This window comes from Salmo trutta, chromosome 16 (assembly GCF_901001165.1).
Source record: "Salmo trutta chromosome 16, fSalTru1.1, whole genome shotgun sequence".
Lineage (NCBI taxonomy): Eukaryota > Metazoa > Chordata > Actinopteri > Salmoniformes > Salmonidae > Salmo > Salmo trutta.
Genome location: NC_042972.1, coordinates 33096424 through 33110823, shown reverse-complemented (window position 1 = coordinate 33110823; position 14400 = coordinate 33096424). Strand labels below are relative to the sequence as shown.

Genomic DNA, 14400 nt, shown 5'->3' with positions numbered 1-14400 from the left:
CAGTATGACTATGGCTCTAAACACAACCCTTACGTGAAGGAAGACATCACCGGTTTGTTTTACATTAGGCCTACAGAAATAATCCAACGCTTCGTCTGCACTGCAGGCACCACAAGAGGGCAGGCTGTGCGTGTCGTCTTCCGTACAGGGTCCCCCTACCCTATGCATGGGACAACTGCGTCTTGAACATTATGGTTTCTTATTTTCCACTGAACTATCACCTAGTACTAACAGACACTCTGCAGACTACTGAGACCAAGCAATCACCTTACCATACAAGGCCTGCCACCTCAGGGCAGCTAGTGCTCATACCAGCATTACCATAAAAAGGGCTAGTGTAAGTACTGCAAATACCTTAGAGGGCCACTGCAATAAAACATACCCATCTTACCATAGGACTACTGCAAAAAAACACACTGACAATGCCAAGTAGGCCTTACATTACAGCCCTGTTGAATAATATTCAAATAACCTTTACATTTGAGAGAAAGCCAGCATAGTTCACTGAAATCATCAAATGGATATTCTCCATTTGAATACCACTTCCTAGATTCCATGGTGTCAACTCAAAACACATGCATTCTAATAGCCAGAATGTCTAGGTATTTGGACCATCCCAAACACCAGAATGGTTTAGAATGGTCTAGTAAGTGAAGTATCCATTTTTATATTACTGTAATGGAATTCCACTGACATCTGTTAAACTAAATGAAGGATGGTTCTTCATAACACCACCATTGTGTTATTAAAAAGATAAACACCATTTTTTCAGAAACTGAGGATTTTTATTAAATATCATTTGATACAACATATACATGAGACAAATCTACCATTTCATAATTGGCCTGGTAAAATCCACATTACAGCTGGTCTCAGCCAATGAACATGCATCTCTGTATAAAAACAGCTGTTGGGCGACAGGGCCGACACGGGGGTTGAGTGACAGGGTGGGAGATGGGAACGTTATTGCCGGTTCTGTCAACGAGCCAGGCATGATAGCATGCACCTCTGGCTTGATGATATTTTGAAGTGAAATGAAAAAAGGGGCTCTTCAACTCGACACAGAAAAGGCACTTCTGGGAAGAAAAAAAACATGTACAAAAATGAGGGCAAACAAGACTTGGATGGGGCGAGACAGACGTTACATATGATAGAAAAAAATATTTGGGAATAAAATTAACCGGTTGGGTTCTTGAAATCTTCAACCACTCATCACCATCCGGACGAGTTCTGAGGGAGAAAAAAAATAAATAAAAATCAGCAGCATGCTTGGTTATCAGTGAGAAGAAAAGTCTAGAGCAACTCCACCTCCAGCCAGCAGTGCTACAGCCTCCACGCTCTCCAATAGCCTTGTGCTCCCTATCAAGTATAGATTTAGAGGGCCTTTTTGTCTATAGGAATTTATACTGACTCATTACTGTGACTTGGTTTGAGATTATTGGCTTGTATAGCCTAAAATCAGTTATGGGGGTATATTCCATCCAAAATATACATTTTGACAAACACTCAGAGGACGTCACAGCCCAGACACCACATTAAGACAAATTCAATGAATCAGAGAGGTAAGTCCACTTAGTGACTTGCTCCCACATGGTTCTCTAGGTGTTTTCATCACCAACATGAGCACAGCTCTGCTGGAGCTGCAGCCTGATCCAGAGACTCCACACGTCAGTCAGAAGAGAGAATCTGCATTAAAGAGGAGAACATTAGAGGCAGGAGCGAGGGATTAAAGGGGGAAACTCAGAAGATCCATCTCCTAGCAAGCCAGAACAGCCAAGGGTTTGCTCAGCCAGGCCTCAGAACCTGGAATGTGTTAGGATTAGCAACCACCTCTTTATTTGGGCTGTTCTAACAGTGGAAAAAGGAGGAGCGAGGGATCTGGCAGAAAGGGAAGGGAAAAACTAGCACACCTACAGTACCAGCAGCAGCTTCCATGGGGAGAGGGGATGGAGGGAAGAGATGTTAACAGCCAAGGAAATGCAATTCTGCATTAGCAGGAAGTGACTATAGTAAAGAGGACAATAGTTTAACACTTAGGCTTTATTTTACGGCACTTCATCCAAAACACCCTTAAACACACCCCTACGCATTCAAATTTGAGGAGTCACTCCTCTAGTCTAACAGACCCCTCCCCCCCATCAGTGTCCTGCCCTCATCAGGATGGAGAATCATTGTCCATGGGGGGGGGGGGGGTCACTCAGGAGCCACGTGCAGAGAGGCTACATGCAGACTATAGCCAGATGAGGGGGGAAGGGCAGGAGAGGGAGAAGTGCTCTGCAGGAGAGAAAGTTAAATAAAATAACAGATCAAACCATAAATTCAAACCAGACTCCACCACAGGAATCCAGTAGCCTCAGAACACCGTCACGGCACAGAGAGATGTCCTACGCTACATACGCCATCAGTATCATAGCTTTCAATACACCTCTTCAATAGGAGCCATCTTTTAAATGAGTGTGTTTGAGCAAGAACACCCCTACACGCAACCAGAAACAAGAGTAACCTGCTTGTTAACTACTTGCTTAAATATATATATCTGTGGTATCAGTAGCTAGGAGTAGGTGCATTCTGTGCAGTGATGGTTGGAGAGGGGCCCCCCCCCTCACCACATCTCCCAGAGCCCACTGCTGGGGTAGGTGCTGACAGAGGGGGGCTTTAGGGGGTCTGCTCATACCCGCCGCTCAGCCAGACATGATGTGGCGGACAAAGACTGTGGGAGAGGAACAGGGAGGTCAGTGAAAGGGGGGGAAGAAAAAAAAAACAAGGGACACCACACACCCATCTGAAATCAAATGCGCACAACCTCCACCCAATCAAACAATCCTTATTAGTAACCACAAATCACAGGAATTTGTGTTTACATGATACATGAGTACATCCCAGTCAAGACAATTGCCATTTTATTTTGTTACAATTCACATTTATGCACATGATTCTTCCATTATTCCAACACTGTGAAATGGTCATCCCTAAAGCATTGTGATATATTCTACTGTACAAGTAGAAGTCCAGTGTTCTCCCTTTACACCCATATGCATCCAGTTCCCCATGCTGCTTTACCTTCGTAATTGATGCAGCCGTTGGTGTCTTCGTGTCCCGCTAAGAGAGTCTCCACCTCCTCTTCTGTCATTTTCTCACCTGCAACAAAAAAAGAAACACTTACATTCTCATAACAGATAGACAAGACACTGTATAGGAAGGGAATCCCATCTTTCCTATACCTTAGACAGGTGCAATTCTAAAAAAGCTAAACCCCACTACCAAGCAGACATTCCCAGAGGCATACTGATACAGTTAACAAGTGAGACCATCAAAGCCATGTCTTTTGAGTTGCTCAATCGTCTCACAAGACAGATGTTCCGGATGCAAATGAAGAGGATCAATATGGGTAAGGTAGGGCATTGAATAACTAGCTTAAGAGGTGATATCAGGAATGTAATCAGTTTAGTGACAAAAAGGACCTTCGTTCCCCAGTCAGGTGAGGTTGACAAGGAAAAGAGGTAAACTATCAGGACCATGCAGTTTAAGCTTTTCTCTTGGTCCAAATTAAAATTCAGGTAAAACCGTCAAGCGCTGAATGTCAATGAGTTATGTCGCCGACATTTTCACAAGGCAGGTTCCAGTACTGTTTGTCTGGAATGTTAAGCTGAAGTAGAGCTCTCAAGCACAAGAAAGAAATTGTTGGCTAATATACTGTAATATTAACCATTCACTACTACAAGAAATAAACAGTGACTGCAGTTGCATGAAAATGAACTCTTCATGAGGAGAGATGTAAACAGTCATCGGGGGGTTGTGAGGTATTACCAAGTGTTGTGAGGACATGGCGCAGCTCAGCGCCCATCACTGTGCCATTGCCCTCCTTGTCGAAGACACGCAGACCCTCCACAAAATCCTCAAAGGAACCCTGGTCCTTGTTCTTAGCGATGGCCTGGAGCATGGGCAGGAACTGCTCAAAGTCTAGCATCTTGTGGTTCATCTCTGGGGAAGGACGAAAACAGTTTAAAAAAAAAAATTTAAACACGTCTCACTCTGCTAAAAACTCACTAGCTGTTACTTTGCTAGAAGACAGCCAAAATAACTTAACTTATTGGTGACAGAGGGCAGTATTCAGATGAATACGTGCCCAAATTAAACTGCCTGCTTCTCAGGCTCAGAAGGTAGGATATGCATATTATTAGTAGATTTGGATAGAAAACACTGAAGTTTCTAAAATTGTTTGAATGATGTCTGAGTATAACAGAACTCATATGGCAGGCAAAAACCTGAAAAAAAATCCAACCAGGAAGTGACTTGTAGTTTTTCTATCTAATCCCTATTTAAACTACAGTGTCTATGGGGTCATTTTGCACTTCCTAAAGCTTCCATTGGCTGTCAGCCTTTAGAAACTTGTTTCATGCGTCTACTGTTACTGGGCAGAGAATAGGAGCTCAGTCAATCAGTGGACTGCCTGGGACCAGTGAGTTGTTTACTGCGGCGGCACGCTGGTGCACCGCTCCTTTTTCCTCTAATGAATACGCTATTGTCCGGTTGGAATATTATCAAAGTTTTGTTAAAAAGACTAAGGAATGATTGTAAACATTGTTTGACATGTTTCTACGAGCGGTAATGGAACTGACTTAGTCTCTGGTTTTGCGCTCTCGCGTTATGCCTTTGGATAAGTGATCTGAATGCGAACAAAACTGAGGTATTTGGCCATAAATATGGAGTTTCTCGAAAAAAAGAAAAAAAAAAAAAAACATTTGTGGAGGTGGGAGTCCATTCCGACAAAGATCAGCAAAGGTAAGGGAAGATCTATAATACTAATTCCGAGTTTAGTTGACTCCAGAACTTGGCGGGTAACTGTATAGCTTGCTTTGATGGCTGAGCTCTGTACTCAGAATATTGAAAAATGTGCTTTCGCCGTAAAGCTATTTTAAAATCTGACACAGCGGTTGCATTAAGGAGAAGTGTATCTATAATTCTTTCAATAACTATTGTATATCAATGTTTATGAGTATTTGTAAATTGATGTGCTCATTCACTGGAAGTTTGAGGGAATATATTTTCTGAACATCACGCGCCAATGTAAAAATGGGGTTTATGGATATAAATATGAACTTCATCGAACAAAACATACATGTATTTTGTAACATTGAGTCCTGGGAGTGTCATCTGATGATGATTAAAGGTTAGTGATTAATTTTAGCTGTATTTCTATTTTTTGTGATGCCTCTCCTTGCTTGGAAAATGGCTGTGTGTTTTGTCTCGGTGCTGTCCTAACAACCTAATGTTATGCTTTCGCCGTAAAGCCTTTTTGAAAATCGGACACTGTGGTTAGATTAAGGAGAATCTTATCTTTAAAATGGTGTATAATACTTGTATGTTTGAGAAATTTGAATTATGAGTTTTGAATTTGCCGCCCTGCTATTTCACTGGCTGTTGATAGTGTGTACCGCGGGTGGGACGCTAGCGTCCCAGAGAGAGGTTAACCTCTCTGGGGTATGTGGGACCACCTACGTAACAGCTACTGAAATTCCAGTGGCGCGATTTTTGAATCGTTAGAAATACTATTACTTCAATTTCTCAAACATATGACTATTTTACAGCTATTTAAAGACAAGAATCTCGTTAATCTAACCCCACTGTCCGATTTCAAAAAGGCTTTACAACGAAAGCAAAACATTAGATTATGTCAGCAGAGTGCCCAGCCAGAAAAAAATCAGACAGCCATTTTTCAAGCTAGCATATCATGTCACATAAACCCAAACCACAGCTAAATGCAGCACTAACCTTTGATGATCTTCATCAGATGACACACCTAGGACATTGTGTTATACAATACATGCATGTCTGTTCAATCAAGTTCATATTTATATCAAAAAAACAGCTTTTTGCATTAGCATGTGACGTTCAGAAAACGCATAACCCCCGGCAAACTTCCGTTGAATTTACTAACAGTTTGCTAAATTACTCACGATAAACGTTCACAAAAAGCATAACAATTATTTTAAGAATTATAGATACATTACTCCTCTATGCACTCGATATGTCCGATTTTAAAATAGCTTTTCGGATGAAGCACATTTTGCAATAATCTAAGTACATAGCCCGGCATTACAGGGCTAGCTATTTAGATACCCACCCAGGTCAGCCTCCACCAAAATCACATTTCCTATAAGAAAAATGTTCTTACCTTTCTTGTTCTTCATCAGAATACACTGCCAGGACTTCTACTTCAATAACAAATGTAGGTTTGGTCCCAAATAATCCATCGTTATATCCAAACAGCGACGTTTTGTTCGTGAGTTCTAGAATGCTTCTTCCCGGTCTCGCGCATGGCGTGTCAAAAATGTCTAAATATTCCATTACCGTACTTCGAAGCATGTCAACCGCTGTTTAAAACCAATTTTTATGCCATTCAACTCGTAGATTAGTGATAATATTCCGACCAGGAGTATGCATTGAGCCTAAACAGCCGAATAAAATTTCTCCTCAGAAGCGACTCATGCACGCGCCTCATTCAAAGGTCCTCGGAGCAGCCACTTACAAAAGGTGATAATGTGTTTCAGCCTGAGGCTCCCTCGTAAACCTTCAATTATTTCCCGGGCTCTGAGAGCCTATCGGAGCCCTGGGAATTGTCACGTTACAGCTAAGATCCTTACTTTTCAATAAAAAGATGCAAGACGCACGACTCCTTGTCAGACAGGGTACTTCCTGCTTGAAACCTTGTCAGGTTTTTGCCTGCCATAGGAGTTCTGTTATACTCACAGACACCATTCAAACAGTTTTAGAAAATTCAGAGTGTTTTCTATCCAAACCTGAACAATAATATGCATATTCTAGCTTCTGAGTTGGTGTAGGAGGCAGTTAAAAATGGGAACATATTTTTTCCAAAATTCTCAATACTGCCCCCTACCCCAAACAGGTTAAACAACTTAAACTAAACAAAAATATAAAATGCAACGACTTCAAATAATTTACTGAGTTACAGTTCCTAAGGAAATCAGTCAATTGAAATTAATTCATTAAATCAATGGATTTCACATGGCTGAGAATACAGATATGTATCGTTGGTCACAGATACCTTAAATAAAAAATAAAGTTTAGGGGAGTGGATCATAAAGCCAGTCAGTAGCTGGTGTGACCATTTGCCTCACGCAACATCTCCGTTGCATAGAGTTGATCAGGCTGTTGATTGTGGCCTGTGAAATGTCTCACTCCTCTAATTCTGTGCGAAGATGCTGGATATCATACACATTGATCCAGAGCATCCCAAACATGCTCAACAAGTATGCAGGCCACAGAACTGGGAAATGTTCAGCTTCCAGGAATTGTGTACAGACCCTTGTGACATGGGGCCGAGCATTATGCTGAAACATGTGATTGTGGTGGATGAATGGCTCAATGGTACTCAGAATCTCTTCACGGTATCTCTGACTTCAAATTGCCATCGATATGATGCAATTGTATTCGTTGTCCGTAGCTTATGATTGCCCATACCATAACCCTACCATGGGGCACTGTTCACAATGTTGATATCAGCAAACCGCACACCCATGCAACACCATACATGTGGTCTGAGGTTGAGAGGCCGGTTTGACTTACTGCCAAAATCTGTCAAAGACGTTGAAGGCGGCTTATGGTAGAGAAATTAACATTCAATTCTCTGGTGGACAATCCTGCAGTCAGAACGCTAATCGCACTCAACTTGAGACATCCTTAACTCAATGTGAAACTGCACATTTTAGAGTGGCCTTTTGTCCCCAGCACAAGGCACACCTGTGTAATGATCATGCGTTTAAACAACTTCTTGATAATCCAACTGGCTGACAGGTGTGGCATATCTTGGCAAAGGAAAAACACTCACCAGATGTAACCAAATGTGTGCACAACATTTGAGAAATAAGCTTTTTGTGCATTTGGAACATTTTATTTCAGTTCATGAAACCAACATGTTTAATATTTTTTGTTCAGTGTACACAAAATAACTGCATCTGCTCCATTTAAAACTAGACCTGCATACTGAAAGTAAACATGGCATGAAATGCATTTCTCCCAAGAGTTAATTGACAAAAGTAGTAAAAATCTGTCCGTTTTTTGGTTGTTGCTTTGGACAAGTCAATTCATGTCGCACTCCTGCATCTGCAGTGAAAGGTGGCAGAGCTAGAGCGGTGTTAGTCAGACCATGAGACATCCTGAAAAACAATCTTCGTTAACATCTGTAGCGTCTGACTGGTTGGCCTACAAACTATTATGACCACTATGGAAAGAGACTCAAACAGTTTTCCTCTACGACCCCCATTAGTGTCACGGGATTCCACTGAAGGAAAGCAGTACAGGTTTAGAAAAACTAACGTAGTTATGTGCCAACTCAGGGGTTATGTAAGAAAAATATTATACACTCGTTTGGACACACCTAACACCTTATTTTTTACTATTTTCTACATTGTAGAATAGTGAAGACATCAAAACTATGAAACGCATGGAGTCACATAGCACCTTTTTTGGTTACTAAACAAATAAAAAATAAATGTAAGATTCTTCAAAGTAGCCACCCTTTGCCTTGATGACAGCATTGCACACTCCTAGCATTCTCTCAACCAGCTGAGGTAGTCGCCTGGAATGCTTCTTCAACACTCTAGGAGTTCCCACTTATGCTAAGCACTTGTTTGCTGCTTTTCCTTCACGCCACAGTCCAACTCATCCAAAACCATCACAATAGGGTTGAAGTCAGGTGATTGTGGAGGCCTGGTCATCTGATGCAGCACTCCATCACCCTCCTTTGTCAAATAGACCTTACACAGCCTGGAGGTGTGTTTTGGGTCATTGTCCTGTTGAAAAAGTAATTATAGTGGGACTTAGTGCAAATCAGATGGGATGGCGTATCGCTGCAGAATGCTGTGGTAGCCATGCTGGTTAAGCGTGCCTTGAATTCAAACTAAATCAGACAGCCTCCCCAGCAAAGCACCCCCACGCTTCTCGATGGGAACCACACATGCCGAGATCATCCGTTCACCTACTCTGCGTCTCAAAAACGCAGCGGTTGCAATTAATATCTCAAATTTGGAATCAGACCAAAGGACAGATTTCCACAGGTCTAATGTCCACTGCTTGTGTTTCTTGGCCCAAGCAAGTCTTCTTATTATTGGTTTCCTTTAGTAGTGGTTTCTTTGCAGCCATTCGACCACAAAGGCCTGATTCACGCAGTCTCCTCTGAACATTTGATGTTGAGATGAGTCCGTTACTTGACTCTGAAGCATTTATTTGGGCTGCAATTTGTGAGGCTGGTAACTGTAATGAACTTATCCTCTGCAGCAGCGGTGACTCTGGGTCTTCCTTTCCTGTGGCGATCCTCATGAGAGCCAGTTTCATCATAGCGCATGATGGCTTTTGCAACTGCACTTGAAGAAACTTTAAAAGTTCTTGATATTTTCTGGATTGACTGCCGTTCATGTCTTAAATTAATAACGGACTGTGATTTCTCTTTGCTTAATTGAGCTGTTCTTTCCATAATATGGACTTGGTCTTTTACCAAATAGGGCTCTTCTGTATACCCCCCTGCCTTGTCACAACACAACTGATTGGCTCAAACACATTAAGGATAGAAATTCCACAAATTAAGGCAGACCTGTTAATTGAAATGCATTCCAGGTGACTACCTCATGAAGCTGGTTGAGAGAATGCCAAGCAGATGCAAAGCTATAGTCAAGGCAAAGGGTGGCTATTTTAAGAGTCAAATATATTTTGATTTGTTTAACACTGTTACTACATCATTCCATACGTGTTATTTCATAGTTGATTTATTTACTATAATTCTAGAATGTAGAAAGTAGTAAAAATAAAGAAAAACCCTGGTATGAGTAGGTGTCCAAACACTTCACTGGTACTGTATTTTTTGTATATGTTTTTGGGGATACCTAAAGGGGTCCTGAAATTCAAAAATCAAATAGCAAAATGATCCATAGTATGACCATCTTAACACAATTCCATACGTCAGCTTAGCACCTCCCCCCAATGTCTTAGAAGACGTAAACCAAAAGAGATTTGATACACATTCCTAAATACATAAACTACTGTACTCACGCCCAGTATGTGTAGCCTTGCAAATTCAAAGTACGTGCTGCTCTTACACATTTCGCAAAAAAATGAATATTTACAAATTCCTCCAAGAGGAATGCTTGTGTTTCTCTTTAAGTTGATTATCAGCTTTACATTATCAGATCTTGTTGACATGAGCTGCATATCTGAGATGCATGTGTTCTGTTTAGAACTTAAGGCTAGAAGGCAGTATTTTGACATCCGGATGAAAAGTGTGCCCAAAGTAAACTGCCTGCTACTCAGGCCCAGAAGCTAGGATATGCATATCATTAGTAGATTTGGATAGAAGACACTGACGTTTCTAAAACTGAATAATGTCCGAGTATAACAGAACTGATTTGGCAGGCGAAACCGAGCACAATCCATCCAGGGAATTTTTATTTGAGGTCAATCTGTTTTCCATTAGTTTTCTATGGGAAGCCCTTTTTCATAGGAATATGGTTGCAGTTCCTATGGCTTCCACTAGATGTCAGTCTTTAGAAATTGGTTGATGTTTTTCTTTTGAGAAATGACGAAGTAGTCCTGTTCTTTCCACGTGTTACTCAGTGACTCAAGTCTTCTGTTGCGCGCGACCAGGAACACGCTTCACTTTGTTTTCGTCCTGTATTGAACACAGTATATCTCGTCTTAATTTTTTTTGATTATTTACGTTTTAGGGTACCTAAGTTTGGATTAGGAAAGTTGTTTGAACCAAGTTTACAGGTAACTTAGATACTTTGTAGGCATGTTGGGCGAGTTGAAACCGGTGTATTTCTGAATCAAACGCGCCAAATAAATTGACATTTGGTGATATAATGAAGGAATTTATCAAACAAAAAGGACCATTTGTGATGTTTCTGGGACATTTGAGTGCCAACAGAAGATCTTCAAAGGTAAGGCATGAATTATATCGTTATTTCTGACTTTTGTGTCGCACCTGGCTGGTTGAAATATGACTTTCATGTGTTTGTATGCGGGGTGCTGTTCTCAGATAATCGCATGGTCTGCTTTCGCCGTAAAGCCTTTTTGAAATCTGACACTGCGGCTGGATTAACAAGTTATACGTCAAAATACAGTTTAACACTTGTATGTTTCATGAATTCTTATGAGTATTTCTGTTTCTGAATTTGGCGCACTGCAATTTCACTGGATGTTGTCAAAGCAATCCCGTTAACGGGATTCGAGCTGGAATGGGGGTGAAGGGATCCCTAAGAGGTTTTAACACATGTAAGAACAGGGATTGTTTGGAGAGTGAACCACCACGATGAGTGCTGTTACATGTACACAATGTGATTGTGGTGGATAGTCAGATTAATATAATAGTTCAATTAAAACGTGTACATGCTGTGCAAGAAGAACAATTTCCCTAATAATCCTGTTTACATAGACACATCTGAAATCAGACTACCTGATGGCACTAAATATTCAGAAAACCGGCGATCAAAATAAATGTTCTACAACAGTGAACATGTTCTTTTGGGGGAGCATATTTGATTCCGAGTTCAGACATAAAATTCAGTTGTGTACGAACACATTTCACTCGCGCTAAAGAGGGAGGCTCACTCGGTCAGCTGGAACACCGATTAAGGTGTTTACATGTCCTAATAATTTGAAAGATTGCTAAAAAAACATGCGTTTTAATCAGCGTATGCTTTGATTTTGATCTTATGCCAAATAAGATAAGCAGAGTAAGGTGTTTGACTATTGCATAATCTGCCTACTGTTATAATCAGTTTAATATCAACACTTGTATGCATACATTCAATGCCTCAGTTCCTTGACTGATAAGGGACAGGCAGCACAAGCACAACAGAAACTGAGTTTCACTAGTAACACCCTCTTGATAGGTTAGGACAATGCCTGTGTGCCTCTGTGGTACTTGACAATTGCAGATTACAAAAAGTTCACTCCATAGGATAGTTATGTCATACCCAGAAGAACATCGTTTCAGTTTATCCTTGGATGCTTAAATCACATTAGTTGACACCTTACAAATAACTCAAAACTGATTTGGTGATGTTTACGGCAAACCGTAAACAGGCCCAAAAACACCAACCCTAAGCGTTGAAAGATATGCCTAAATCAAACCTAACACAAAACTACTCTATGCCTGAATAAAATCGTATTAATTTGTTAACTGAAGCATGTAGTACTTCTATAGGTTTGAGCCAGACAGTGGATACTAATGTCAATGTTCAGTAAGCATCTAGAAGCAGGGCTGACCTTCTGACTTGGGGTTGCCCAGGACCTTGAGGACCTCAGCGTTGACAGGGTTCTGGCCAAGGGCCCGCATGACATCACCACACTGGCTGTAACTGATCTTCCCATCGCCTGTCCTGTCAAACAGCAGGAAGGCCTCCTTGAACTCTGACAGACAGGGAGAAGGGTGTTAAAAAGCAGAGTTGGATTGAGAGAGAGAGAGTGAGGGGAGCTATAAATGTAGAAACAGGTTGAAAAGAATGGGCAAAATGTCTGAGTAATTTCTTAAAGTTATTACATAAGCTATTCAATGTGTTATCTACAGTAAGTTCGGTGGCCTCTAATGGAACGCTTTCTGACATTGGGTAACTTCCACGGGCCATTGTTATGGTGCTTGCCTCCCATCGCTGGTATGCGGCGCATTCCGAGACCGTCCGTCTAAAACCACACAGCAGCCACTCATTTACCCATATATGGCATTGACAGCAAGCGCTGGCCGAGTAATCTTTCAACCAAACAAACGAGCAAATTAAATCGACCGTGGAACAAAACTCAAAACAGCCCATTGAGCGAGGGAAAAGCCACATGCGATAGGCGAGCACAGTAACGCCATGTCGGTACATATCATTACTATATGCTTAGCGAAGTCTTTGAAATAAAGTATGTCTGAGGTTTAGTTGGGCCACGCCTTCAACATGTAGAACTAAAGTGGTTGAGTCATTTCCCTTTGCTATCTATACAATGTCTATGAGTCAACACCGGTGTAGGACTGAAAACAAATTACAATAGTGGCTTGACTTCCGCTATAATATATAGACATTTTAAACAGTTCTGGCACCCACGTAGCTAGCTGAACTAGGCGACATCACAACAAACGGAACAGATTAATACCAAAATTGGTGTTGGCAACAAACACAAAAACGTTAAATGTTAACTCAAACGACCAATGTTTTATCCAAGTATCTAGGCTTTTAAACACTAATGACTAACTATGTCATGACATATTGAAATATGGCCCTTCCATTTCTGCATGCATGATTATTTTTTAAATCAGAACGCAGTGCAAAATTAGTTGGTCATCCATTCAACACAAAACCTTAATCTGTTTAAACACCATTCAATCAAACCCGCTGTGGGGGATCAAACACATATGGGTTTGACTAAGCCAATAGACACCCGTGAATCAATATTTTAGTAAATGTATCACTATTTGTTGCTGGTTGTTTGTCTGATGACAATTCCACCATTCATGCATGGTACGAAAACGTATGCACTCACACGTTAGTCACTCTGCATAAGAGCGTCTGCTGTGCTAATTGACACAAATGTAAAACGTAATAATGTTTCCCAAGATGGTTAGCCAAAACAAAACCTGGACCATCAAACTCACCATAGGCTCCAGTTTTAAAATCAACTTGTCAGTAGGGAAACTGCTTCTCACAACAAGACAAACATGAGGACAGGAGAGAAGAAATACAGCTATTCCACATTCAAAGAATGACGACAGTGAAGCAAGGGATAGTCTAGTAGCTAACAGTTTAGCTAGGTAGCTAACTGGCTAGCCTTCAAATAGCTTTACTGTCACAAAACTCACCGATGATCTGGTCTTCTGAGAAGTCAGACTGGTTGAGAAGTACGGCAAATATGAAAATAGAGAAAACACATCCATTAATATGATTATCGAAGATGAAGAAAACAGGTAACGTTAGCCAGCAAACATTGCCCAGCCATGTTTTGAAAATCCAGCACTGCAATGTACTCGTTGGATCAGTTTACTCGCTTAGTCTACACGAATTTAAAATGACATTTGGCTAGGCTAACATTCTACATTTCACGTCGCATACAAATATCTTTCAAACAGAACAGAGTAAAGGCATTTACCATTTCTGGGCTTGGTTGGAGTCCCGTTTGCGGTCGGAGGTCAGGCGAATGTGAACCGACAGGGGCGAACGTTGACAAGAAAGACTAGGCTCATGACGTCATCCTTCTTAATTAATGCACTGCACAGGCCAATCACATCTCGCAGGCGTTGGCTCTTCGAATTATTTACCGTCATTCAGGAAGATAAGCGCAAAACACTGTCTTAACATTAATTGATTGGAATCTTGACCATTCTTTAAAAGCGAATAAATGAATATCGGT

At 41.1% G+C, this 14400-nt stretch overlaps 1 protein-coding gene across 3 annotated transcripts; it reads right to left on the bottom strand.

The window, feature by feature from the left end:
• Window positions 1-763: 763 nt before the first annotated feature.
• Window positions 764-14244, bottom strand: LOC115150584 (myosin light polypeptide 6). Of its 3 annotated transcripts, XM_029694031.1 has the most exons (7): window positions 14140-14244; window positions 13853-13880; window positions 12283-12426; window positions 3808-3981; window positions 3061-3138; window positions 1182-1230; window positions 764-1076 (listed from the first exon to the last, which is right to left on the bottom strand). In XM_029694031.1, the coding sequence occupies exons 1-6, from the start codon at window positions 14140-14142 to the stop codon at window positions 1202-1204; spliced, it is 456 nt and encodes a 151-aa protein (XP_029549891.1). In that variant the 5' UTR covers window positions 14143-14244; the 3' UTR covers window positions 764-1076; window positions 1182-1201. The 3 variants fall into 3 exon arrangements, with proteins under 3 accessions (XP_029549891.1, XP_029549890.1, XP_029549892.1); XM_029694030.1 differs by having other exon boundaries at window positions 764-1230; XM_029694032.1 differs by lacking the exons at window positions 764-1076; window positions 1182-1230 and adding an exon at window positions 2022-2710.
• Window positions 14245-14400: the final 156 nt, after the last annotated feature.